Genomic DNA, 27,594 nt, shown 5'->3' with positions numbered 1-27,594 from the left:
TTTAAAACACAGTGGTAGTATTTGTTGCTACTGTTTTCTTTAGTGATGATTCATGTTAAAAACTAAGCCCATCTGTCACTTTCTCTTGCATTTTTTACATTCAAGTCCTTTTAAAGACCAAAACGAAAAGCGATGCCTCTATCATGATTTGCAAATAGCTTGTATTTGCTACAGGTTTGAGGTAGTAGGCTCCTTGAATTACTGAGTTTTCTCAAAGGATGCATAACACCACGATCAAAGTTTTGTTTATGTTCTTAGTATGTTATTTTGATGGAGCATACTACGGATCAAAAAAGTAGTTGTAGATGCAGGGAAGAGATGGAGAAGAAGCAGTGACTTTTTCCTAAACTGAGCTCTCTCTGGCTTGTATCACTGGAATTAGTAGTATTGAATGTAGCTGTGGGGCACTGTATTGTCTATTAAGGTTTTGCAAAATGAAAAAAGTGAAACTATCAGTAAGATATTAATACTGTGGTTTTCTTAATTGTGTCTATTTAATAATCAAGCATATATACTATTTCAGAGTTTTATCTTTTTGTAGACTAGTGACTGAATAGGATTATTTATTGTGATAACTGCTTTTTGCAAGAATTGTTGCAGGACAAATATGAGGACTTAGCAATATGCTTTGATAGCTTCTTTTCTCCCTTATTCCTGAGAATTTTTTTTCTTTTTTGTCCAAAAAATGAGAAAAAAATTATTTGGTGGCTTGTTTGATTATTATTAACCAATTGTTACAAGGTTTTAAAAAGTTGTAAGATTATAAAATATGTAATTGAAAAGCTAGATGAATGCAGTTACAAGCTAAAATTAATGTGTAGATATGTGATATCTTCTGTCCTTAGATTTTGCACCTTTTGCACACCCAAGTGGATGCAGCACAACAGATTTCTCAGCAGCTGGGCTGGCAGGACACTTTGGTTAGATTATTCCAGAAAGAAAACTCAGAGGTCCGAACTGGCTTTAAAGAGAACAGGACTGATTTCTTCAGGGAAGAGGAAAAAAAGCCTCCTGCTGAAGAGCTTCAGAAACATCCGCCTTATAAGACAGAGGGAGAAAAAGCCAGCAGTTTTGTTAATGGTCTGTTTGATCAGTGGAGTTTAGAAGACAACAAATCCCTGGATGTCCCTGCTCATTTCTCTGTTATGCCTCTGGAAGATGCATCCACAGCAGAGATGTCTTTTAGTTCAGAGGACCGAGAAGAATTGTGGCACAGTAATCCTTCACATTTGAGTTTAGATCTCTCCAGTGTTGACTCTTATGAGCTGGCTGATGTTGGCAACCAGATGACAGATAGCCAGCCCAGCACACCATCACCTACAGAGAGCACAAAACCGTTCTCTGGGCAGCCTGACAAAGAGTTGGGTGTTATGAATGATGTGGGCTTCACAGCTGATCTTTCTTTATTTGAAAACCAAGGAGTAAGTAATTCCTCCCTATGTGGCTAATTTCTCTAACTGTTGGCAATTTCTCTTTATTCTTTTAAACTATCTAATGAATAATTATTATCTTTTTTTTTTTTTTTTGGACTCTCTCATCTTCCAACAGAAAAGTGAACAGTATGTCTCTTTTATAGTGAGTAGGGATACTTCCTTTTGTGATGTGTCTTTTTCGATTGTCTGGTTGGGATAGCTTTGATGTTAAACAAAAAATAAAACCAACACCCTCTGCCCCAAACACAAGAAACTACAAACAAAAAACTGCAAACTACCTCCCTGCCTTTTATATTTAAACATCCTTTATCTTCCAGAGGAGGCATGGGGCAGACTTGCTGTGAAAAAATCAAGAGTTGCTAAAGGCAGTATGTATTACAACATACAAGCAAGCCACAGTCTTTTATATTTGTGTTTTCACAAATTTAGCAATTAGACTTTAGACTACAGAGTTTTAAAAAATGTTTAAATGTGCAAGCACAGGGACTGTGATGAGCAAGAAACGTTTTGAAGGTTTTCTACACTACAAGGGCTTTAAATATTTCTCTTCTTTTGTAGGGGAGTGATAATGAACTGGTACAGTTACTTACAGACATCTTACTGTGTATAATGTGGAAAGGTGTTGAAAAATCTGATGATGATGCTTGGATCGAGAGAGGACAGGTGTTCTCTGCACTGACCAAACTGGGGATGTCTAATGAGTTGCTGCGACCTTCTGATGAAATAAAACTCAGGTGAGTGTACTGTCCATCCCTTTTAAGGGTAAACAGACGAAGGGACATGAGTGAAGCTGGGAAGGGGTGGGTGTTTCCTAACAAGATGTACTTTTCTTTGCTCTCTCTTCACATACTGTCAGAAGTATATTCCACTACCTATTTAGTAGTGTCGTGTGGCCATAAGGTTTTAAAACTGTATCGCTGTTTTCATGAGCCTCTCAATCTCTTTTACCTCATTGGCTTATCAAGAAGGTGGCAGTTATGTCACTGCAGACTAAGAGATTCAATTAAATACTTAATTGGATTTTTTAAAAGCCACTTACACTTAGAACATGTAATACTTACTTTTGGATTTTGTTTTCTTTGCAGCTTGCTGGAGAAGATGTTAGAATGGTCAGTCACTGATAACAGAGATTCAAAAGCTCTCCCTACACATGCTGAAAATGCCTTAAAGCTCTTGCTAATTGTACAAGATTTCCTGCAGGCAGAAGGACTAATTAATTCAAGTTTATGGACAGAAAAGGTACAGTAACTGAATAATGGGTGTACCGTATATAGGCTGAAATAGCAAGGAAAAAGTTACCAGCTTGGATACTGTCATCCTTTCTAATCATATGTTTTTAAATCATAGATATTACAGAGTAAAGATTTATCGTGGAATGGAGTAGAGTACCCCATAATGAGTAAGAGTGTGAATGCTTACCACAGGGAATATGCTTAACTTTCCAAATTAAATAGACCCCTAAGTGGTTGTGGTGGTTTGGGCTAGGCCTTCCTTGGTGACTAGTTTGTAACCAAGGAAGGGTCCAGATTTACCCAGTATTCCCTACGATTTTTACGTAAGCTGGGCTATAAGAAGAAAGGAGGAGAGGCTTTCGTTCTTTTTCCTTCCGGCGGCTTGGAGGTGCAGGTTCCCTGCTGTTGAGTCTGCCGTGTTGGGGAGCGAGGCCTGGTTAGGCCTTGTCGACCTTGGGAGACAGAGGTTGCCGGCGATTGTTCCGGAGCAACCCTCGGTTGTCCCAGGAGAGTAGTGAGCTATTTCTTTGCTAACTCTTTTAGTGGATAGATATTGGGCTGGTAATTGGGATATTTATATATATAATATTTTGGTTTTGTTCCTTTTCCTTTCCCCCTTCCCTTTCCCTTATTTTTAATTATATATAAGTGTAAATATATTTATATATCTCACTTTGGTTGTCTCTCTCTCATTTCGGGTTTTCTTTCATTTTTTTTCTCCCTCTTCTCCCTGAGGTTTGGGGGGGGGGGGAACTCTGGTGGTAAGGTTTGGAGACTTGGCAGGGAGCCAGCTTCAAACCATATCAGTGGTACTCTTTACTGAAAATTCAGGTCTTGCAGACTGGAGAAATACTTGGAAAATGTAGAAGCTAATGAAATAATATCAGTTGTAGCCTAAGCACATTTTGCACCATGCTCATTGTGTATCCTGAATAAAAGACCAGCCAAAATTCAGGTCTCACAGACTAGAGAAATACTTGGAAAATGTAGAAGCTAATGAAATAATATCAGTTGTAACCTAAGCACATTTTGCACCATGCTCATTGTGTATCCTGAATAAAAGACCAGCCAAAATTCAGGTCTCACAGACTAGAGAAATACTTGGAAAATGTAGAAGCTAATGAAATAATATCAGTTGTAGCCTAAGCACATTTTGCACCATGCTCATCGTGTATCCTGAATAAAAGACCAGCCAAAACTCTGCTCTCAGCTACAGGCTGAGAAATGTCAGTTCTGGGGTTTGACCTATATTGAAGTTTCAACACCCATAATTTGTCTCAGCATTTATGTAGTTTCTGGCACTGGTCTTGCTTCTTCTCCAGTCTGAGTTGTCATTGCTTTTCCATTTTTCTATGCAAAAGGGGAGAGATGCTATGTGGAAAGTGTCATTATATCATGATAAATCCTCACAAAAATACTTTTTAATGCTACTTTTTTGTGGAGAAAAAAAAAAAAGGTATAATGTTAGTCATCAACACAGTAATTCCTAAGCTGTTCCCCAAAATACCTGCTTATGAGTACGCATAGCTTAATCTTAAAGCTTCAAATTGCTCATTTTAAAAAAGTCTCTTCTTGGTAAAAGCTTTGCCTTCTGTTGTGAAACCTCATTAGAAATGATATCTGAACTTTGGAGTAATGAGAGTTGTGCTTCTTGGCAACTCTGAATTGAAAATTACAGTACTTTCATAAATTATTTTCCACTGTCCCTGGAGAGAATTTAAAGCACTGTAATATCCTAAGCAGGATAGCTTTCAGTCAGAATGATTTTACATTTGAGTGATTTATTAGAGAATGTATCAGTGTGCATTAGTTTTAAGCAAACATGCCTGGATAGTGAAATCTGCCATTTGTCTTGAGAATAACTTCTTTTCACAAGGTTTGTATCACTCCTGGTGTCCAAATTCTGACAGAAAGGAGTGCCTCCTAGAGTGGAGTCTATAACTTTTCTAAGGAAATGTCATTTACTGGAATTAAATTGTAGGAAAAGCAATAAGCATACATACTATATGCTGATCTGGGCTTTATTCAGGGGAGATACTTGAGTTAACATACTGAGCTAGATGGAATTTTGTAGTCAGCAATTTCTTGAAATTACTGGTTTAACTGCAGTGTTCTATGATCCTTTTCTGGGTTTGGTTAAGTTAGAAGTGGGAACACAGGCTTTTCTTCAGGTCTTTGAAATTACTGTGTCTCCAACTGGAGTTATTGTTTATTTTATTACAATGTATTTTATTTATTTTGATTTTATACAAATCTTCTGTTTTTGCAATAGCTCTTGGAAGAACTAGTAACTCTCATGGATAGCCTGTCAGTCTGGTACTCTGCTGGCCTAGAATCAATTAGGCTTTCACAGGTCCAAGTCCAGCTGCTCCTTGGATTCATTGCACAAGATAACTTACAGGTTTGTTCCAAATTCCTGCAAGTAGTACTGAGTTTTAAGGGCGTGTTCGATGTAACTGTTGTGGGGAGAGCTGCTCATACCAGTGGGGAGATTGGCAGCAGTCCTTTATCCTTCTATAGGGAAGATATTTTACTGTTTCTTACCATTTGAAAGCTTACAGTCCTGTCATTATGCACCTCTGAAGCATGACAAAGAAGTAGAGGGCAAGCTGTTTGAAGCTGGAACTATGTAGGCACTAGTGGCAGTAAAAAGATAGGTATTGAAAATTGCTATTTTGAGGATTGCATTCACTTTTTGCTGTTTGTTTTTGTAGGTCTGTGCTATGGCAGCAGCCAAACTAAACACCCTCCTGCAGACTAAAGTAATTGAGAGCCAGCCTGAAGCATGCTACCTCTTGGGGAAGCTGGAAGGCATTTTGAGTAGATCAATTGAAGAGAAGACAGAAACTTACTCATTTTTGATTCCCCTTGTTCGGACATTGGTATCCAAGATTTATGAACTTCTTTTCATGAACCTGCATCTCCCTTCATTGCCTCCTACCAATGGCAGCCCTTCTTTCTTTGAGGACTTTCAAGAATACTGCAGCTCTGATGAGTGGCAAGTTTATATTGACAAATATGTAAGTAGTAGATTCTTTTTTTATCATTTTCCCCCTCTTTTTAACCACGAAAGCAGAGGAACCAATTCAGAAATCGTGGTGTGCTTTTTGTTTTGCTTTGGTGGAACCAGATTATTCCAAATATGAAGCAGTATGAAGAGAACTCATTCAGACATGATAATGAGCAGATGGCACTTTATTGGAAAGTTTGTTATGAAGCATTTATGGTGAACATGCACAAGCGAGACCGGGAAAGAGGAGAAAGTAAGCTTAAATTTCAGGTAAGGTTTTGAGTGAGTGCAAGGTTCTCTTAGAAGTTAGTTCTCTTACAAGAACTGTCTCAAGAGTTGACTTCTAAAAGATGGGTAAAATGAATTCCAGGATGATCCAATTCAAGTGACTGTGAACAGGTTCATTGTTTTAAGATTTTGTGGGAAGTGTGACTATATACACTTCTAGGATATGCTTTTTAATTCTGCTCTCTATTTAAGAATCTTATCTGTTAAGCAAGGTTATTTCAGTGCAGTAGCCCTTTCTCATAGTACAGCAACCTAGAATTATGTTCTGCTATATGCTGCATCTTCTTTTACTTTGATTTGTGTTTTGAATTTCTAAAACCTGTTCTCCATTATGAGCTGTCAGTTTTTTGATTTTTTTTTTTTTTCCTCCTTAGCCCTATTTCAATGCAATTAATACATTTAAAACAGTGAACAGTTCCTATTTAATGTGTGGAAAAATTACTTCTAATCTGACCTTTTCCTATAAGGTCCAGACTCAGTTTCAGCATTAGAATTAACTGGTAATTACAGGAAATATTATAGTAAAGTTAGATTTCTCTTGTTTTCCCTTTTTTTTCTTAATAAAGGAGCTTGTAATAGGTCTGTTTTATTCAACTAGATAAAGGAAAAATACAATGTGAGTCACATCCTAGAATATTAGAATTTAAAGAAAAATCCTATCTATTATAGTAGGATTTCTGGTACTGACCACTTTTCTGATAATGAAAATGACTTTCATATGGATTCAGCATTGATAATGCTTTCTTCACATCTTTAAATCAAAGTCTAGCACTATTTCTTCTAGTACTAAGCTTTTTAAAATTTCTCTCCTAAGCATTAATTTAAAATTTCAGAATTTTTTACTGCTAAACTTTTTTTGTTTCTCCTTATTTTATGAGATTTCTTTGAAGACACGAACCTGTTTTCAAAGGTCAGAGTTACTTCAGTGCTAGATTTATTTTTAATGGTCTTTCAGGAGCACTTTGTGGAACCATTCAGCAGAAAGGCTCGACAGGAAAATCTGCGGTACAACAGTATGCTAAAGCAACTTAGTAGTCACCACACAGCTACTCTGAGGCAGTGGAGAGCAGCCCAGCTTTACTTGTTCTCTGAACGTGGTCCTTGGTCTGAAAGGTAAGAGTGAAGTTCTTAAACTGTATATGATGCTTACAAGGAATTTACTCACATGACTGTTTCACATAGTTAGAACCAGGTCAAATTGAGTTCTTGAGATGTGAAGTGAATACTGAATGGATCTTTTATAATGTTTTCTGCATTTAATTATCAAAATGCAAAGTCTGAAGTGTTATGCTGAGCTGGTTACATGGATACTAGATTTTCTTGCCAAGTGGCAAATGAAAACTTTTGAGTTTTTTATGCATGAAAGTAATTTCAATTTAAGAGTACATTTTGCGTGTCTTAGATTTTAGGCAAGTTCTGGATAAAGATGTTTTGGGGTTTTTTTGTCATTAGCTGAAAGTGTAAACAATTTGGTGTATTTCAGTAGAAAATACTGTTAAACAGGGCTGGTCCTGTTTAACATCTTTATCAATGATTTGGACAGAGGGATTGACTGCTCCCTTGGTGAGGTCACAGATGACACCAAGTTAGGTGGGAATGTCGATCTGCTGGAGGACAGGAAGTCTCTGTGAAGAGCTCTGGGTAGGCTGGATCAATGAGCTGGGGACAACTGCATGAGGTTCAACAAGGCGAGGTGCCAGGTCCTGCCCTTGGGTCACAACAACCCCAGGCAGCACCACAGGCCTGGGGCAAGAGTGGCTTGAGAGCTGCTCAGCAAAAAGGGACTTGGGGATGCTGGTTGACAGTCGACTGAACATGAGCCAGCAGCGTGCCCAGGTGGCCAAGGCCAGCGGCATCCTGGCCTGTATCAGCAGTAGAGTGGCCAGCAGGACTAGGGAAGTGATTGTCTCCCTGTACTCGGCACTGGTGAGGTGACACCTTCAGTGCTGTGTCCAGTTCTGGGCCCCTTACTTCAAAAAGGACATTGAGATGCTGCAATGTGGTCCAAAGAAAAGCAATGATGTTGATGAAGGGTCTAGAAAACATGTCTTATGAGGAGCAGCTGAGTGAGCTGAGCCTGTTTAGCCTGGAGAAGAGGAGGCTCGGGGGGACCTCAATGCTCTTTAGAACTCCCTGAAAGGAGGTTGTAGTTGGGGTGTGGATCGGCCTCTTCTACTGTGTCTCAAGTGTCAGGACAAGAGAAAATGGCTGCAAGTTGTGTCAGGGAAGGGTCAGATTAGATATTAGAAAAAGATTTTTCACTGAAAGAGTGGTTAGACATTGCTCAGGGAAGTGGTGAAGTCACCATGATGACTCACCAATGTCACACTTCACTCTGAAAGTGTTGAAGAGGCATCTGGATGTGGCACTTGGGGATATAGTTTAGGGGTGATTATGGTGGTGACAGGTTGATGGTTGGACTAGATGATCTTGAACACCTCTTCAAACTTTGTTGAATCTGTGAAAATAAATACTGTTTGCAAAGTAAAGATTGATGATTGGAGCTGCAATACAAAATAAAAGCAATAAAGTGCATTTTAATTTTATATGTTTTACAGTGTTGAAGTGGATGACCAGTATTCTTCTAAATATGGTCTTTTGTAATCAGTTCATTCATTTAAGTCTTTGCTTTCTTTAAACTGTTTTTATGAATATTCTTGTTTTCCTAGGAAACAGCGTCCTATTCACTGGAAACTTTCAAATGTGGAAAACTTTTCACGTATGAGACTAAAACTAGTGCAGAATTACAACTTCAACTCTCATCAGGATGCTAGTGACCTGAGAGATAATTTAGGTAAAGTTGTATTTGCTATTTCCTTTGTCTTTACCAAAGAAAGATACACACTTTCCTCTTCATATTTAACAAGAAGTTTATGCTAGATACTTAAATCTTGATTTTTCTATATTTCATCTTTAGTAATACCTATAATATAATAGTGCTGTTTTGACCTGAAACAGTATCTTCCTACTGATTAGAATTAGTTTCTCCTTTTTCATTGAAGTATGTTTTTATTTTGCAATAACAAAAGAAAATAACTCCTTTGTTTTGAAATAAGCAGTCACAAAGCTTTCTCGCATAAGATTATTTTTTTCAAGAAAAAGAAGCAATCAGACCAGAGTAAGCAGGCAGCATTTGTTCAAAACCTTTCAGTGTTTATGATTAAAATGTGTGGATATGAAACTGTTTCAGAAATATGCCAAAGTGGTGTAGCTCTGAAGTTGGGTGCATTGGATATCAAGGCTCAAACAAAACAAAAAAACCCCAACACTCTTGTAAGTCCATATAAGCAAAAAATAAATGCAGTGTTATTTCCATTAAATCTGCATGCTTTAGCAGCGTCTGAAAGAACATTCTAATATATTTTCTTGCAAATGTCCCCATCAGAATTCATATTAAATTTTTCTTAGGTGTTTGTCTTCCCTTTCCACTGTTACAGGTCAATATGTATTTCAGTGTAGTTCAAGGACTATTTTTAGTGTTCTGCATAACCCCAAAAATATTTAAGAAGTCTAGTTGCTTCTTACTTGGTTAAAACCAACATTCAACCATAGAAGACACAGTAGTTTAAATTTCCAAAAGTATTGTAGCAAAAAATGTTCTGAGCTGTAATGTCTATTTATGATAGGTGTGCACCAGACACAGCCCTCTAGTGAGTCTCTGCTTCTGGAGGTGGTGAAGCAGGTCAAAGTGAGTGACTTGGAAGATGATGTTCTTGAACTACCAGATGAAGACACAGCAGCCAGTTCCAATTTGTAAGTAGAGCAGAATAGAATGATTGAAATTTGTTTCTGTGGTAGGGGTAAGTATCAAGAAAGAAGTTTGGGAATTGATTAGTATACAGAACTTCCCTCTTTCTTTGTCTGGCCTTAACAATCCAATCCAGGGCAGTTTTGATCAGCAGAAAAGTTTCTGTTGGATTTATCATTGTCAACAATGGGACATGAAAAGCCTCAGGGAAAAGAAGGCAGAGCATAGGTTTGTGAGGATCCATCGGTGATTTACTGCTCGCGGTTGGTCTGAGGCTGAAGCTCCAGAATTGCTGAGGCTTTTCTGTGTACATTGACTGTAATTCTCAAGAGGCAATCTGCCCTATAAGGACATGGACCAGACTTGAACTGGCTCTTGTCCATAGTTGCTGTGGCTATTCACTGTATCATCAGTTGCATAGTGTGAAAGTTTGCTCGGTTGGCAGTAATCTGCTAGAGAGTGCCTTGAATTTGAGCACTCCAGGGAGAAGGCCTGCTGTGCTTCCTTCATGTCACTTGTGTAACTGTAAGAAAAAAGGAGTAGGGAGGAAAGGGGGGCTTGAGGGAGGATAGCAAATACTTTTTTCAGTATGTGGACATGTGATGTTGTGCATGCATCTCTGTGTGTCTGTGCTGTAGAAGTCCAGTAGAGATGTGGCTCTTTCAGTGATACTGATGCATCTTCTTGTACTTTAAAGTTTATAAAATGCTTGCTATAGACTGTAGCAAAATAACTCGGGAAATAGCTTTAGACACATGAACTAGGACTCAGCTGTGCTCTGGGCCAGAGAATTTAAGCACCTAGCAACTAAAAAGGGAAATGCAGCCTGACATTTTCATACTTCAAAGACATTTAAGTCCATTGTACCTGAGGCTGAAATATTAAGCCTGAAGAGCAATGCCATGAAATGTTTGTGGTCTGGTCTGAAACACCCAAGACTGCTGATGAAAGTAGCTTTATCTAATCATTTATGTTGTACTTTTAATGCCATTTAAATTTGCTTCTTTTCTGAACTGTACTCTTACCAAATACCTAAACAACTGTATACTCTGTACAACCCTGTAATACTTCCTGGTATTTTTGCAGGGATGACAAGGACGAGGAAAGTCAGAAAGAAAAGCTAATATTGTCTGAAGACTGTGAACTCATTACAGTAATTGATGTGATACCTGGCAGGCTGGAGATCACTACACAGCACATCTATTTCTTTGATGGTAGCATTGAAAAAGAGGAAGGTGAGCATGATCAATATCTCCTTTTCAGTGCAGTTCAGCATTCTGCTTTTGGTAGGCTGAGTCTGATCTTTAGAGAATGAGTGTCAAATTAATTGTAGAGACAAGATTTTCTGTACTTTAATATTGCACTTGATGGTCAGGAGCTGGCTAATCCCTTCAGAATCAAGAATCTGGAACAGTACTTGCTGAACTCTTGAAGTGATTCACTATTCCTAGTATTTCTTTAAAAAAATTTGCTTCTGTAAGTTTTTTAATTTATTTTTAATTTTATTTTAAAAAATTACTGACTAAGAAATAGTCATTACCTCTCATTTTCTCCGTAAAGGATACCTCTCTGTTCTCCTTGACAAATAATGTTTCACTCATGCATTGATTAAAAAGTAACAGTACATAAGCATTAATCATCTGTATTAATCTAGTGAACTTTAATAGAATATACACATAGAATATAGAACATAATATATATGTATATATATTAGACACAGTTGAGTGTGAAAACAGTGAAGTGAAATGTTTGACCAATAATAGTAAAATTTTCCTAAACAGTATATCAAAATGTCAACCTTTGGGGAAATTTGAATGTAAAAGCTTCTCTTTGAGCCTGTTTAAAAAAGCAAAGGCATTTGGTTCATACCTTTTGTCAACAAAATGTATTTGTCAACAGAATACATTTATAATATGTTTTTAATCAGAAAGGAGAAACAAATTCTACACTCCATCAGATATTTCTTGCTTCCTTTCTTTCAGCAACAACAGCTGAAGTTAGTCTTTTCCTAGAAAAATGGTTAATCAAGCCAGATATAAAATTTACCTTTTCTAGGAATAACTCTGGGATGATTGTAAGTGGTACTGCCCTATGTCTATATGAAAAGGTTTTTATATATATTCCAAGTCAATAATAGAAGTGTTCTTCCTAGGGGTAGGTTTTGATTTCAAATGGCACCTTTCTCAAATTCGAGAGATACATTTGCGTCGGTACAACCTGAGGAGGTCAGCTTTGGAGATCTTCCTTACAGATCAAACCAACTACTTCCTCAACTTCAATAAGGAGGTATGGGTTTCCTGAATGTCCTGGATTTATGTAATTAACACAAGGATCAAGTTTAAGTTCACTGATTTTATTTAATTTGAGTCTGGTGTCTTTCATAATACTGTAAGACTAGTAGCAAAAGGTTTGCTGGATATAGCCATTATGAAAAACCAGACTGCAGTCTCTGAAAACCTCAGTCTGGCATCTAGAAACTGATTAGTTGTGAAAAGATGGATGAAACAAGATTGTTCTTTTTCCTTTCTCTCTTGTTATCATACAGAACAATTATTGAACTAAAATTACATCAGTGGTAATCTAAATGTCTTGAAGCCCACCTTTTATTAATATTGAGCAAACTAATTACAAAACAAAGGAGACCTTCTGTTTTAGCACAATATTTTAAATTATTGCTGTTTCTATATTCCATGGTTTAGGATTAGTGAGGGATTTTTTTCCTCTTTAGGCAATGTCAGTGATCCTTTGTGTGGGGGACTAAGACAAATATCAGAACTTAGGGTCAGTTATATACTAGTAGGTCAATTTGAGTAGCTCTTATAAAATGTTGTGTGGTTTGGTTTTGGTGTGAAGCATGTCATATCCATGCATGTCCAAACATTGTAGGTAGCAAGAGGTCAAAGTGTTTGAAAGTGTAGCTGTCTCCTGATTATTTCACATTTTAATTAGCAGATAAGTTACTCAATTGTCAGCTTCAATCTCCAGAATATTCTTTTTATTAATGCTGTTTTCTAACAGGTACGAAATAAAGTATACAGTCGAATATTGTCACTGCGTTCTCCAAATATTTCTGGGACCAGATCTCCACAGGAACTTTTTAAAGCTTCAGGATTGATGCAGGTATGAGACTTCAGCATAAATTGTCTAGGGCATTCCTCTGCTTTTTGAAGGAGTCCCTCAGTGTTTAGATGTCAACTGCCAACTTTTGTACCCTCCATCTGGCCCCTGAACTTCCACATGCATCTTTTTAGAATTGTTGTGTTTTGTGTTTACAGTCAGGTAAATCCACAGAGTCAGGCTCTGTTGGTGTGATTGATGGGCATTCCAACGTGAATGGAAAACGTAGCAGACTTGCTTCTGTTTTTAGTCTATGATCTTGAGTGCACATTTTGGAACTTCTTTCACCACATGTGCAAATAGTTTTCCCTGCTACCTTTGCATGATGGAGCTTTCAACAAAACCCACATGAAGTTTAAGTGAGAATTGATAAAAAAGGAAAATGTCAAAATGCCTGTATTACCATAAACATGGATAAATTTTTTGATGTGGTAAATATATTTTTATCTTCCATCTCTTTATGCCACAATTATTGCATTCTCTGAGGGAGGAAGCTTTACAAATAACATTAAAGTATTGGAAATACTTTGGGTTTTATTTGTTTTCCTAATGATAAAAGCTATCATGTTACATATTTAAGTAGAAAAAATATCGTGTCTAATGAAATGTCTCCATCTCCACTACAGACAAATATTGAGCCCTTCTGAACGCAGCTATGTGTGTTCCTTGGTTTAAAATATAATAATGGAGCAAGGGTGCAGGGACCTTTGCTTAGATTGCAAATTCCTGTTCCATTAACCAATGGGAGAACAATTTATAAATAAATTTTGACCTTAGAATTCTAATGGATTTCAGAGTTCTATTCCCCTTTTTCTCAGTACTTGTTTACCTGCCTTCTTTTTGTTTCTTTCATTTCTGGTTTTCATTTCCTTTTTTATTCTGAGGCTCCTAGTTGTCTGCTGCCCTGTATTGAAAACAGTATTGTCATCAATCAGAGACCTACTTTCAATGAAATATAGGTAACACAATCACTGAATCACAGGGAAAATAAACTTTATTATGAGAAATTGAATCTGGACTTTCATACCATTTTTGTGATCTTGTGCCTCTCACTTGCCATTATTATCCTCTTGCAGATAGATACTGACAGGACATGTAATTGGCATTAGTGGTATCTTTGATATAATGAATTCCATTTTATCTTTTTCAGAAATGGGTGAATAGAGAAATATCCAACTTTGACTACCTTATTCAGCTGAACACGATGGCAGGACGAACTTACAATGACCTTGCTCAATATCCTGTGGTAATTTAAAAAGTTAATTTTTAAATTTTTGCCAAAGCTATGTATATTTTTCTGGTTTGAAGCTTGTAGTTTTAATCTCAATTTGATCTTGAATTTTTTTTTTTTGGTAGTTTCCCTGGATTTTACGAGATTACACTTCAGAAGAACTGGACCTGAATAATCCTGCAGTCTTTAGGGATCTGTCCAAACCCATAGGTGTGGTAAATGAAAAGAATGCTAAGACTGTGAAAGACAAGTACGTATTTGAAGACTCGATTATATTTCTCTCTTTTCTGAGCCTGCAGGCTAATTAACACATTCACTGTTACTGCAGTAAAATTTTTAAAGCTGGTTTTATAACATCACAGATGCATTTGCAAAGGTGGTTGATTTGTTGTTCCTGCTGCATTCAGATTATCTTATATGGCACTGAGTTATATGGCAGTGAAAGGACAAAACTTATTGTTATAAATTTTCAATTGTTTCTCAGATGTGGAGATAAAAAACTGAAAGGCTGTAGAAAAAATTTAATGAATTTCAATTGAATTTCAATTTAATTGAAAAAGTGTCAACCCAACAGGTTGAAAACTGCTCTTTTTTTCAAGCATAGATTATTGTATTTAAAATAAAATGTATCTTGATGACTTTTGGTAAGTCCTGTGTGGGTAGGAATAACAGGTACTTACACCAGTGTAGTGTAGTGATCTTTCCTTTTTTGCTAGGGTGGGTCCTGAGTGTGTTATCATACCAGATTGCAGTCAGGTATCTTCCAAAATCTTCTGAAAACTCGGAACATGGAGAATTTTCTTTGAATTATTAGGCTCTATCCTGACTGTAATGATAATTGATTCTTTAGCAGTATGATTAACTATAATTTCTCTTACCAGCCTTGTGATGCTGAGGAATATATCAGCCAGATGGTGGCATGGTAGAGTGAGTTTGTGACTGAAAAAGGAAATGGGCATGAGTGTTAAATAAATCTCTCTTCTGCGTCCTGACACAGTGACACACACATTTCTAAAATCTTTCAGGAAATTGTCACAAGTATCTTCAATAGTAAATATTCAGCTTAGTGATGTGAGGTTTTGTGGTCTGTTGTATAAAGTCATGCTGAATCAGTCCTGTCTGCCCTTTTTCTAGTTTCTGAATGCCTAGGGAAGAATATAACAGGTATGCAAAGGCTTCTTCTGGTGTACATTTTTATAATTTAGCAGCCTTTTGCTTAGAGACTTTCTAAGTAAGATTTGGGATTGTCATGCTTGATAGAATCCAATGTATTTTTCTGTTACAGATTGCTGTGATTGTTTCTTTTGAATCTTTGCCTGTAAGAAGTATAACCCATGTGTAAATCAACTGTAGTGCTCAGTTGTATTTATAAAGATTTCTTGTTTTAGATATGAGAATTTTGAGGATCCTCTTGGGATGATTGACAAATTTCACTATGGGACACATTACTCAAATGCTGCTGGTGTCATGCATTACCTCATTCGGGTAGAACCTTTCACAACACTTCATATCCAACTTCAAAGTGGCAGGTATGCTGTGGGCAAATGAGTAGCACCTTTCTATTTCTTCCTTGTCATTTTACAGAGGGAACAACCTAAGTCTAACCTGAGTTTTCTTATCCACAGATTTGACTGTGCTGACAGGCAGTTTCACTCTATTCCTGCTACCTGGCAGGCACTCATGGACAACCCCAATGATGTCAAGGAACTTATTCCAGAGTTCTTCTACTTTCCAGAGTTCCTGGAGAATCAAAATGGTAAACTGACTGCTCAGAATATTCTCACAGAAAGCTATTATTGCATGCTTCAGAAAAGAATTGTTAAAACCATTAGACTTTATGGTGTGATTGTAGATAGTAATCATCATTCTGGGTTCAAATTGTTTAGTGAAGACACCAGTTGTGTTAAGCAGTAGCCTAAATGTTTAAAATTCAGAATATAGGCTTAAGGATGGTTAAGAATAGTGTTGTTTACCTGATGTAAAGTATGAGGGATTCTTATTTGGATGTTTAAAAAATGTAGTAATAGTTAATATTAAGTAGTCAGCAAAAGTTAATAGAGATTAATTAGTATTCTTTTTACTGGGTTCATTGGGTGATAGAGTATGGACATCTTCAAACATTTGAGGTCTTTTATTTGCTCTAGGCAACCAGCATATTTTCTGCTTGTTACTTTTGTATTCCAGTGCAATATTATGTCAGCTGATTCCAGAGCCATGTAAGGTTTCAGCACCATCAGAAGAAGAGGCAGGGGGAAAAAAAAAGGCTGTTTCACTCATACAGAATGCTAATTGAAAAGACAACATCCTGCATTCTGACATGAGACTCCTAGCCATTTTTAATTCACACTTATTGTATAGAGAATTTTTTCTCTACTTATGTTTAAAAATGGATTTGTCTCTTTGTGCTACTGCTACTTTAGTCTGCTAGGTACAATCTACTGGAGTTCTAAATTAGAAAAATTGGAAACACCCAAGTCCCACTTTCAAGTAATTTGAGTATTTAGAGTTATTTCAATGATAGCTGGTGGGATTTAAGACTTCCTGAAAGCCTTGATTTTACAATCATATAAACCTATAAGTAACTTTCTTCTTATGAATAACCTCATTGAATTGTTTTGGACTCTTAATCCTAGTAAAGCAAAAGCAAATGTTTACAGATGAGTATGTAAAAGATTAATGCTACTTTTATGGGTGGGACTTCAGTTTCAGAATCGTTTAGATGCTTTGGATTATTGTTATCCTATATCATTTGAAATTTTAAACATTCAGAGCAAAACTTAACCTCTTGTGTCAGTGGTAGGGTTATTGGAGATTTACATTAAGAATTTTTCAGTGTTCTTCCCTTACATTGAGAAAAGAATGAGTTTTAATCTTTATTGAGAAATCAAAATATTTGAAGTATTTTGTAGTAACTCTTAAAATTCTCTGAATTATTCACTAGGTTTTAACTTAGGCCAACTTCAAATATCAAAAGAGATGGTCAATGATGTTGTTCTGCCCAAATGGGCCCACTCTCCAGAAGACTTCATTTATAAACACAGGAAGGCTTTGGTAAGATGATGTTTTGTGTGCCATAATTGTAAAGAAAGTACATTTGCACATTGTTACTGTGGCTTAAATGTAAAATTACTAGGATGACATTCCAACTAATCTTGTGGTCTCATTCGGCATTAAAAGTATCATTATAACATCCCATTAAAAGCATTGTGTATGTTGATAAAATCCTCAAAAGAGCATTTAGTCTTTTGGGCATTTTAGACACTAATCATTTGGGCGTTTGCTGCCCTAGGAGATAAAATGCAGAAAGAGGTGATTTTAGATGATTAGACTTCCCTTGCTATTTAAAGATTATTGAGTATGGTATTGGGAAGCTAACAGGTTGCCTTCCCTTGCATAGCTGCATCTCAGTATTCCAGATCTGCTGCATGACTGTATTAATTTTCCCTCTTACCTGGCACTTACTGCCCATAACACATGAATATTCATATGTTTCTGCCCTATACTGAATACCTAATGTGTGAATACTCTTAGTTTAGTAGTTAAATCTCCTCCGCAGAAAACAGTAAATAGTTCAAGATGGGAGCAGTACTTCTCTTATTCTTACAAGAGCATCTTTTCCTTCTAGGAATCTGAGTATGTTTCTGCTCATCTTCATGAATGGATAGATTTGATTTTTGGCTACAAGCAGAGGGGACCAGCTGCAGTGGAGGCGCTTAATGTGTTCTATTATTGTACTTATGAAGGTACAAAGCAGTATGCTCTCTTGTCATTGTCATCAGACCCGTGAGTTTTCAGTATTAGACAGAAAACACTTGATTTGTGAACATACCATGCAGTAGCACATGGTAAGAAAACAGATTTATAGATGAAATATGGCAGCATAACTTGTAATTTACCATCAAATAACTGGTACAGTTTTTTTTAAAGGAGGGCTGTTACAGTTGCTTGTCTTTTCTTTCTAAAAGTTATTGGGGTTTTTTGTTAGTTTCTTATTTGCTCGCTTAAAAGCATTGACGGGAAGAGGTTTCTTGTGGTTTAGAAGTTAAGGCAAGTTCCTTATAAAGAACTAATATTGAAGACAAATGTTAATCTGTTAATTTCAAAGTTAAATCTTGGGTGGGTTTTCTGTGCTATTTGTTTCTTGCCTGAAGTATATTAAATTCATTTGATAAGAAAAAAGGCTGGAATTCTTTTGCTTATAGATATACACTTATATTTTAAATGGACACATTGTTTGGGGGCTTTCCTGGGGTAAAGGATGATAATGTTGCAAATAAATTAAGTTTTGCAACATTAGCTGACCATATTGGTTATCAATAAGTTGTTTGGATTCTGGTTTTTTTCCATCTTTCTACTCTTTATCATTCTGGTTGTGATACAGGGGCTGTGGATTTGGATGCTTTAACAGATGAAAAAGAAAGGAAGGCTTTAGAAGGGATGATAAACAATTTTGGGCAAACTCCCTGTCAGCTGTTGAAGGTAATGCTTTTTTGTTCCCACTCAACTAGACATTTGTGGTTGAAATACAACTGAGTTACAAAGGACTTCTGAAAAAATAATGCTTTGTAAGATAATTACTTGTAATTTTAGAATGTTAAGTCTGTGTTACATTAACATTTGTAAATAACCCATTTTCAAAATAAATTTACTTAAAGAAGGGAAATTAGGTACATAAAAGACTGTTTTCCCATTAAGATTCTGAGTATCTCGTGTATTGAACAAATTAATAAATTAGTCTAATTTGTTACTCCTTCAAATATTGCTTCCTAGGAGCCCCATCCACAAAGGCTATCAGCAGAAGAGGTAGTGCAAAGACTAACTAAAAGTGATACCTCTACTCTGAATCTCTTCCAACACCTCACTGAACTGAAGTCATTCTTCATAGAGGTAGATGTGTTACTTGAAGTTATTTAAAATCTAGTTGAAACTTCTGATGTACTCCAAACAAAAGGTCACAACCTAGATGAAAATAAACTTGCTTCCTATTTAAAGAAAATATTTTACAATGCAATGTCTATAAAATGAGCTCTGTCTTTTTAGTTAGCTTCAAAGAGGTTGAATCCCATAAATATGTATCTACTGGATGCTTGTGTGGGTGTTGTTTAAATATTAAATTAGTCACCACACCAAGAAAGCTCAAGATGTCACCGGTGGTGTCAGAGGACTCACTGAACTTGGTAGCTAAACTCACTGATTTGAGGCAGAGCCAGGGTTTCATTTCCAGTGTTTGGGACAAAGCATACCTACATGAACTCAGTGTGTGTGTACCAGTGTCTTAGAGTACTGTACAGGTCTGACACTGAATCCAGAGGCTTTGGATCTGACTCTTCACAGTTTCTAGAGTTGTCCTTTTACTCTTGGATATAATCAGATCAAAAACATGTCTTTTTTTTTTTTCTTTAGGGAATTAGTGATGGTGTGCCCATTGTCAAAGCTGTTGTTCCCAGGAATCAGTCACGTTCCTTTATTTCTCAGGGAAGCCCAGAGATCTTGGTGAGTTGCATGTGTCAATACTGTTATGATACTGCAGACAGTCAGATGGATGTTTCTTTGTTTTTTTTCATACAGCATGTAGAGAAACACTTAATTGTTCCTGTTCAGATGTGTTCCTTTAACCTATAATGAATGTCAGCTATAAGTTAAACATTTATCTTCCAAAGGAGAAGCGAGGCTGATTTCTTGAATGGCATTTAAGAGCTGATGAGACATGACTGTAAGTTGTAGCGAGGCATATTGTAAGTTGCCCACTTGATTCACTTCCATGTAACAACCCATTTCCTAGTGCAATGCAGCCCAGATTTAAAATTACAGGATTGAGTTATTAATGGTGTCTTTATATTTATCATTGCTTTCCAACCCATATATAAAATATACCATATGTGTTGCATACACACTCCAAAGACCTGCACTGTTGCTTAAATTTACTTTTGCACTAATACAGGTTCTGGTACTATGGCAGATGACCAAATAACAAGGACAGTGTTTTTGTATTTACATCTGTATATATATGGCCTACATATTGGTCCCAGTGCAATAATGTTATGTTTTGCAGGAAAGAATATTATTTTCCAATATTCCTATTTTGTAGGTCAAAATTATTGTCCTGGCTTAATGTGGTACATGCATGTTATTTGGAATTTGGACACATCTAAAATTATGATTGTGTTTTTTATAAATATCTGATGAAAATACCTTACATATTTAGATTCTTTTGTTACTTCCTCAGAAATGGAACTGTAGTATAATGTTTTTGAAACTTCCTCTGTTAATGTGTTAACTGCTAACGATTACTATTCAAAGAAGAGAAGAAGCAGCAGCTTAAATTAAATGACTGGATTGTAATTAAATGTTTGAGAGGGGTTGGTCAGCTGAGATTTTTCATTTTTGTCTCCTGCCTGTCCCTCCACCCCAGCTTCTCTGACCTATCTAGAACATACACTATTCTAGCTTGGTACTATGTACCACATGTGGATTAACTTGTCTGAGCTGGAGTTTTTACTTGTTTGTTTGTTGGGGGAGAGTTACATGTGGTTTTTCCTTTGTGGTAAATTTTCAAGAAGCCTCTACTGGATTTTATGCAAGCTCTATTACCATGAAGGCAATCAGAAAATATACCTCTCAGTTTCACCATTTTTTTTTAATCAAACTTTTTTAGGTAACAGCAAGTCTGAACTGCATTATTGGAACTCATGGTTGGCTACCTTATGATAAAAATATCTCCAACTATTTTACATTCATCAGAGATACCACAGTGACAAATCCCAAGTAAGCAAATTATGAGGAGGGGTGCAGATGAATACATCTAAACTAATGGAATACAGCAATTGTTCAACAATCAATGGATTGTTCTGTTTCCATTGTCTGAGTTTTCACCTAGGAGTTCATCTTCTGATATTCAGTAATACTACACCTAGTCTGTAATGGCGTTCTAGTAAAGAGTTATGTGTCATTTCAAGCTTCGTTGTTCTTAGAGCTACTTCCAATTTTTTTCTAATTATCAATCATAAAAACTCATCTTGAAATCCAAGATGGGCAGTCTTCATACTTTCTTACACAATATCTGGTGGTTTGGGGTTTTTGGTTTTAGAATATTCCTTTTTCTCTTTGATGTTACAGTACTGAGTACGGACATGAGTTATCAAATTGCATAAAAGACTGAAAATATCTAATGTAAAATCTCGCTTCTGCTCTGCTGATGGCAGTGAGAGTTTTGCCATAGGTATAGCCTCCTTTATAGATGGAGTTTGTAACAGATTTTTAAGGATAGAGGAAGTGCAAAATACATAGGTTTGAACTAAGGTTACTCTTAACTGCCCATCATTTGCCTACAGAACCCAACGCAACATGAGTGGTCCTTTTGCACCAGGGCTGGAGATCACCTCAAAGCTGTTTGCAGTGTCCCATGATGCAAAGCTGCTCTTCAGTGGAGGACACTGGGACAACAGCATCAGGGTGACATCTCTTACGAAAGGCAAGCTGATCGGACAGCACATCAGGCACATGGGTTAGTAACTCTTTGTATTATGAAATAAAAAGGGTTTATGTGTGTACCTTGTTATTTGGTGGTCTTGGAAGGAATTATAGGCTTGGGCAAACAAGCATAGCAATTATAAAGCAACGGCAGCATAGGAATGAAAGAATGCTTGAACCATGATTATACATAAATACTTGAACATGGCTTTTTAGTCACTGGAGTGGTGGTTTAATGTAGTTTCAAAATAAGGCTTGCCTGCTGTTTTTAGATAGCAAGGCTGAATAGGTCAGGTTGGTACACTTGGCTGCACCATGACTTCATTGTTTCAAAGAGTCTCATCAGCCCTTATCACAGTGGAGGATTTCATGCTGATGCAAATCAGGATATGTTGTTGCCAAATTGTATCCACATTGCCAGTCTGTGGGAAATTAGTCTTAAATACCAATGTGATAACTTTCTGTTTTCTTTCCTTTATCTAGATATTGTGACCTGCTTGGCAATAGACTACTGTGGAATTCATTTAATTTCAGGCTCCAGAGATACTACCTGTATGATATGGCAAATAGTTCAGCAGGTATGTTACTTAGGTGTACTCTGAGAAGCAGTTTCTGAATGTATTTTTGTCCTTCTCTGTTTTGCTATGATGTTTTGTTGATTTCCCTTCAGGTTTGCAAGGAAGATAGTCCACTAAAATTGATTAGCTTAATAATTTTACTCCCATTGTCTTCTCTGTGTGAAAAACTATCCACGTGAAGTACACCACTTTAGAAGCTCTTTTAAAGATTTCATAGATTATTTTCATGGTAGGAAAATAGGAATGTTACATTTCTAGGCAGTTGTTCACTCCAGTAGTTGCATTTTAGCACTGCTTTTTCTCTGTGGAGAATATTGATGCCTACAATAGGAGCTAGTCTATTACCTGCATTTACACTGTCATTTGAGAATTCTTTAATATTAGTCTTGTGCTTTCACACAGTGAAGGTGGTTGTGTGATCCAGGTGTGTGCTTACACTAAAAATGTGAAGCCATTTCCATTGTTATGCATTTAAAATATTCATTTCTGATTGCTAAGTTCCAGATATACAAGTAGAATTAACTGCCACAGGGGAGCTGTCATGTTTTGGTCAGGTCATTTTGTTCTTACCGTTGAACTGAAGTCAGCACATTAAAGCAGCAGAGTGGTGCATAACTGCATGTGTTTTTGTGGAAGCTGTCTTTATGGTGGGAGTATTCACAGTTCTTTCAATTGTAGTAACAGTGCAGGGTCAAAAAAAAATGAGACCTTAGAGCTCATACCAGTATTTTTTTGTCTCAAGAGGGGATAAATGTTGGAAAATTTTTAGTTTGTCTTTTCAGTGTAAGTTCAACAGTCATCCTCTGGAGATTATCTTTGTTTAGAATGACTTTTTCTTAAGATCTGAATGTATTTTTTGTTTAATAGATATAAGAATGATGTTTTATGTATTATAAATTCTTCTTGTGAGAGTTTTATCTTGGTCTTTACAAAGTGGCAGCAATGGACTGCATACTAGCAGCTCCATTCTAATTGTCTTCTCTGTACTGTCACCTTTCCCAGCCCTGTATTTTGACACTTATTCTGTATTCCTGCATGCTTCAGGCTTTGCAGTCAAATTTTTATCAGAGAAATGAGAACAAATAGTTCTCTGCAGAACTGTTTACTGTACCTTCTCTCTAAGTACAGGTCTTGCCTTAGAATTGGTTTGAGAATGTCTGTGTGTGCTGGCAGTACACTCCCTGTAAGAAAAGTTGTGATACCCTGCAGTTATGTGGGAAAATTACTATTCTTCATGAACATTATTGCAAGATTTCCTTTGCATATCACGCTACTGGTAGTCACTGAGAAGGATTATTTCCTTACTTTTCCTTAGAAAATGAAAGGATTGCTGTTATTTTAAGCAAAATAGCCTTCAACTTCTTTAAGCTTAGCTGTGGAGATAGTGCTTGATTCCAGGGTAAACTATAAGAACTGGACAAGCCCAGATAACACAGGTGAAGAATAAATGTGTGAATGGGGGGGTGAACAAGGCCTGTTAGGACTTCTCACTGTGGCCCTTGCACTCCTGGACACCTGAAGGGATAGAGACAAGACAGCTAAGTAACACACTCTTTCACGCACACACACACACGCATGGAGTAACTGCATGTTTGTTCATTCAAATGATTTCAGTGAATAGGGCTGCTGACATAAAAGGCAGCAAATTAAAATTGGAATGGGTGAGTTATACCTTTGGTTTTGGCCTACGTCAAATACACACCTCTCACAACTGAAGATACCAGAAATTCATTTTTTGTTTGTCCTCAGCTGCAAGAGAATGTGTCATTGCACTTTTTGTTACTCTCAGGGAGGAGTGCCTGTAGGCCTGGCACCTAAGCCATTTCAGATCCTTTATGGGCATACTGATGAAGTTTCGAGTGTTGGCATCAGCACTGAACTTGATATGGCAGTGTCAGGATCCAGGGTAAGTATCTTCCTGCTTTTCCCTTTTTTACCTCTTCTCTACTCAAACCATAGAGCACACTTGAAGTTGATAAAGAAAAATACAAAAAATGTCACTATTGCACAATTTTTTTCTTCAGCCTTGCACAATGAGAAGATATGTGCCATCTCCTTTGCTGCCTGCTTACATCGGGCTGTCTCAAACTGCTGTGCACAGCATGGGCCTCACCTATTATGTGCTGTTACTCTGCACAGATGAGCTTTAACAAGTGTGGACTTCCTTGGAGATTTTAAGCTTCTCATAGCGATGATTCTGGGGCAGTTTCTTCCCTGCTCTGTTAACCCTGTGCAGCTTGCTCATAGTCTGCCTTACTCTTACTATGCTGGCAGGCTGCTGAACTCTGACTTTGTACTGCACATAATGCCCACTCGTAAATGTGACATATGAAATTTGCTGCCTGCCCTCCCCCTCTTGCCCTGCTTGCATTTGGTTTTTTCATATGCCTATAGTGCATGGTCTTGAGGGGAAGGCTTCTTTGTCCTTATCTCCCATTAAGGATTTGGGTGCTTTCAAAGTATTCCCTGTATCCTCTCTGTACAAGTGTTGTGGTAACTTACCTGCTGAGTAACAGTTTGCCTGGCTTTGGTTGCTGCAGGATGGCACCGTCATTGTCCGCACTATTCGGAAAGGTCAGTACGTGAGGACTCTGCGACCACCTTGTGAGAGTTCTCTCCTGCTGACTGTTCCCAATCTGGCTGTGTCCTGGGAAGGACATATAGTTGTCCACACCAGCGTAGAAGGAAAGACTACTCTTAAGGTACTTAGGTTCATGGAATACCTCTGTTTCTGTCACTGAAGACTTTAATCGTAAATATACCTAACTTATTTCCTAAGGGAAAGGCCTTTTGAGCATGCAGTGTCTGTTTCCATATTTTTTTAATTTTTCTAGCCACTTTCAATGAAATTTGATTAAAAGATAAATCACAGGCATATTGTGCTCCTGTGAATTTCATGAAGATCTCCAAACACATGCAAGGAAGATGCTTAAGCATAGGCTAACAAATATTCCTGGGAAAGCTGCTTTGAACTGGAAAACTAGGGGAAACAAGTTCCACTGTGCACAGAAACAGGGGCTTATAAGGGGAGCAATAAGTTCTGTGTGCAAGATGCTCAGTGACTAGTTTCTTAGTTTCAGATTGGAGACATAGCTCTAAGGTTCACTGGTAGCTTATTCTGCCTGTTGAGGAGCTGTGTAGTTGCTTTAATAAGGAATCAAGTCGTGATTTCTAGGAGCATAGGAAATTTATTGGTAGACAAATTTTTTTTACCTAGGCATACTAGCTACATTGGGAAGATGGGGAGAGAAGAGACCTAAGGTATTGTCAGGCTGGAAGAATTTTGTTAGTTTAGTGTCTTTAATCCATCAAGAATTTGTTGCCTTGTCCAGAAAATGATTTTAGTTCTAGTGCTCTAGAAATATACTTGTTTCCTTCTGCTTGTCATTTTGGGAGGGGAAGGGGGGGAGGAGGGTGGTAGCAAGGCTGAAGATGAGTGCTGTCTTCCTTTCTTCTTCCTTAAGAAAAATCTTTATAAAATAGGGATCTGTCTATTAAATCCATGATGTTTCCTGGAGATTTGGAATTAATTAAATGGATAGGTAAGATGTTAGAATGTTACATAAAGAGGTAACTTCAAAAATTTCCTTACAGGACCTCGCATCCGTACTTATTGAGTGTAGAATCACTACTCTTGTATCATTCAACAAGGAGACTGTTTTCAACATTGTCTGTGGGTTTGCTCCTGTTAGTGAGTTGAGGATACAGATGCTACACTCTTTATCCTGTCAGTCCTCTGTAACATACTTATTTTTGATCTATTCAGGATAAGAATGCATTACATCTCTATTCTGTCAATGGAAAATATCTGGGTTCTGAGACTCTGAAGGAGGAAGTGTCAGATCTGTGTGTGACTGGCGAGTATATCGTGATGGGCAGCTTACAGGGATTTCTTTCCATACGGGATCTCTACAGGTAATGTACCACCATCAGTAGTTTATTATTGAGGTACAAATAGTACAAATATAAGGGCTTATTGAAAAATGGCTGTGTAATATGGACTTTGCTTGGTGCTATAGGCAATTCCTGTGTTCCTGAAAAAACTTTTTGGGGAGAACTAAGACAACTAAGGGAGAAAAATAAAATAAGAGGTTGTAACTGACCTCTTTCTTCCCAGACATTTATCCCAATTAGACACCTAGAACTGACAGAATTCAGGAGGAGCTGTGTCTGACATTTGCAAACTGTGATTTTCCTCTGATTAGTGACAGGGAGCTCAGCAACTGCAGGATCAAGTCTCATGTTGCTCTGCACTGAGTTTTAAGCTCCACTTATTGCTACTCTCTGTAGAGCTCCATTGTTCCTCAGAATGGGAGTGATCTTTGTCACTTAGGCAGCTGTGGTACTAATGTTACTATATTTCAGTGAAAATGTCTTAGCTTACTGGCTTACCTATCAATGCCTTTACTTGTTATTGAAGCTCTGTTCTGGGATACGATTACATTGTTCTGTAGGAGTTTACAATAATGGAAATTGCAAACTGGATCCTTGAGAAAGCGTGTTTTATAGTGCATCCTGTGGACAGCCATTTCAACTGCAATGTGATTCTTTGCAGTATGTGCAAACAAATACATGATGTACTTTCTCTCTGTGGTTTTTTGGTTCATTTCAGCCTGAGTCTGAGCATCTCCCCCTTAGCCATGCGACTGCCAATTCACTGCATTTCTGTCACCAAAGAGTACAGCCACATCCTTGTTGGCTTGGAGGATGGCAAGTTGATTATCGTTGGTGTTGGCAAGCCAGCAGAGGTAAAACCTACCATCAAGAACTTTTTCTACCGAACAGTGGGAAGTTCACTTATTTCTGCTTTCCAGTTGAGCAAGAGGTCTCCTCTATGGCAGGGTAAATTTAAGAGCAAGTTTCAGTTTTCAGTGGGAAACAAATAACTGTTGAGACTGCTCTACTGAAAGTTCTCATTAAGAATCAGAGGTATATAGGGATCGCAGATGGGAAGCTCAGCTGGACTAACTTCCAGACTTTATCACTCACATCTGAATAAGCAAAGTCATAATAGCTAATCTTTTCTGAACGGGATAGTGTTGTCAGCCACTTCTTGATGAAATAATTTCCCTGAAGAAAGTTGGAAAAAAAGAGAGCAAGCCACTTTGTTTATTTTTATGGTTTCTGTCAGATATCTTTTAATATGCATTGACTGACATTGGGGGGGAAAAATATTACTTCTTTCTGTTTAAAGTCTCTAATTGCAATGCACAGAGAATCACTTCTGTAGGTTCTCAGTATGCTCAGTGCTCCATATGGTGAATATAAACTTGTTGGTACTGCATATGCAATATCAAATACAGAGCATCCATCTGTCAAATAGATATGCCCAGTTTTTCATGTGCAAAACATAGGTTTTGCTTTAAGTACTTCTTGTCATGACTTTCAAAGTTCTTGAGTTAGCTTAAACCTGCTTCTCTTTATAACTGGATCTCTGTTGTGCTGCAATGTATTTATTTGAAAATGTGATTATCACTTTTGCATGAC

At 37.2% G+C, this 27,594-nt stretch overlaps 1 protein-coding gene across 4 annotated transcripts in view; it reads left to right on the top strand.

The window, feature by feature from the left end:
- The window catches only part of NBEAL1 (neurobeachin like 1), an 80,474-nt gene that overhangs the window by 49,135 nt on the left and 3,745 nt on the right, over positions 1-27,594 (top strand). For 3 of the 4 annotated variants that reach the window (XM_029959541.1, XM_029959540.1, XM_018071719.1), the window contains 28 exons: positions 846-1,421; positions 1,992-2,167; positions 2,519-2,672; positions 4,938-5,066; positions 5,380-5,685; positions 5,796-5,945; positions 6,919-7,076; positions 8,633-8,757; positions 9,590-9,716; positions 10,798-10,946; positions 11,864-11,997; positions 12,730-12,831; positions 13,979-14,074; positions 14,185-14,309; positions 15,448-15,588; positions 15,685-15,815; positions 17,001-17,110; positions 17,685-17,802; positions 18,441-18,538; positions 18,830-18,946; positions 19,463-19,552; positions 20,715-20,824; positions 21,391-21,563; positions 22,013-22,107; positions 23,897-24,013; positions 24,648-24,809; positions 25,874-26,022; positions 26,720-26,855. In XM_029959541.1, the coding sequence (XP_029815401.1) occupies positions 846-1,421; positions 1,992-2,167; positions 2,519-2,672; positions 4,938-5,066; positions 5,380-5,685; positions 5,796-5,945; positions 6,919-7,076; positions 8,633-8,757; positions 9,590-9,716; positions 10,798-10,946; positions 11,864-11,997; positions 12,730-12,831; positions 13,979-14,074; positions 14,185-14,309; positions 15,448-15,588; positions 15,685-15,815; positions 17,001-17,110; positions 17,685-17,802; positions 18,441-18,538; positions 18,830-18,946; positions 19,463-19,552; positions 20,715-20,824; positions 21,391-21,563; positions 22,013-22,107; positions 23,897-24,013; positions 24,648-24,809; positions 25,874-26,022; positions 26,720-26,855 (4,254 nt within the window). Of the gene's footprint in view, positions 1-845; positions 1,422-1,991; positions 2,168-2,518; positions 2,673-4,937; positions 5,067-5,379; positions 5,686-5,795; positions 5,946-6,918; positions 7,077-8,632; positions 8,758-9,589; positions 9,717-10,797; positions 10,947-11,863; positions 11,998-12,729; positions 12,832-13,978; positions 14,075-14,184; positions 14,310-15,447; positions 15,589-15,684; positions 15,816-17,000; positions 17,111-17,684; positions 17,803-18,440; positions 18,539-18,829; positions 18,947-19,462; positions 19,553-20,714; positions 20,825-21,390; positions 21,564-22,012; positions 22,108-23,856; positions 24,014-24,647; positions 24,810-25,873; positions 26,023-26,719; positions 26,856-27,594 lie in introns of those variants that run through there. The other variant, XR_003915767.1, reaches the window with a different exon arrangement.

Source organism: Manacus vitellinus, unplaced genomic scaffold (genome assembly GCF_001715985.3).
Source record: "Manacus vitellinus isolate BGI_N305 unplaced genomic scaffold, ASM171598v3 scaffold_20_pilon, whole genome shotgun sequence".
NCBI lineage: Eukaryota > Metazoa > Chordata > Aves > Passeriformes > Pipridae > Manacus > Manacus vitellinus.
Note: the sequence above shows the minus strand (reverse complement) of the source record. Positions and strands in the feature narration are given on the sequence as shown.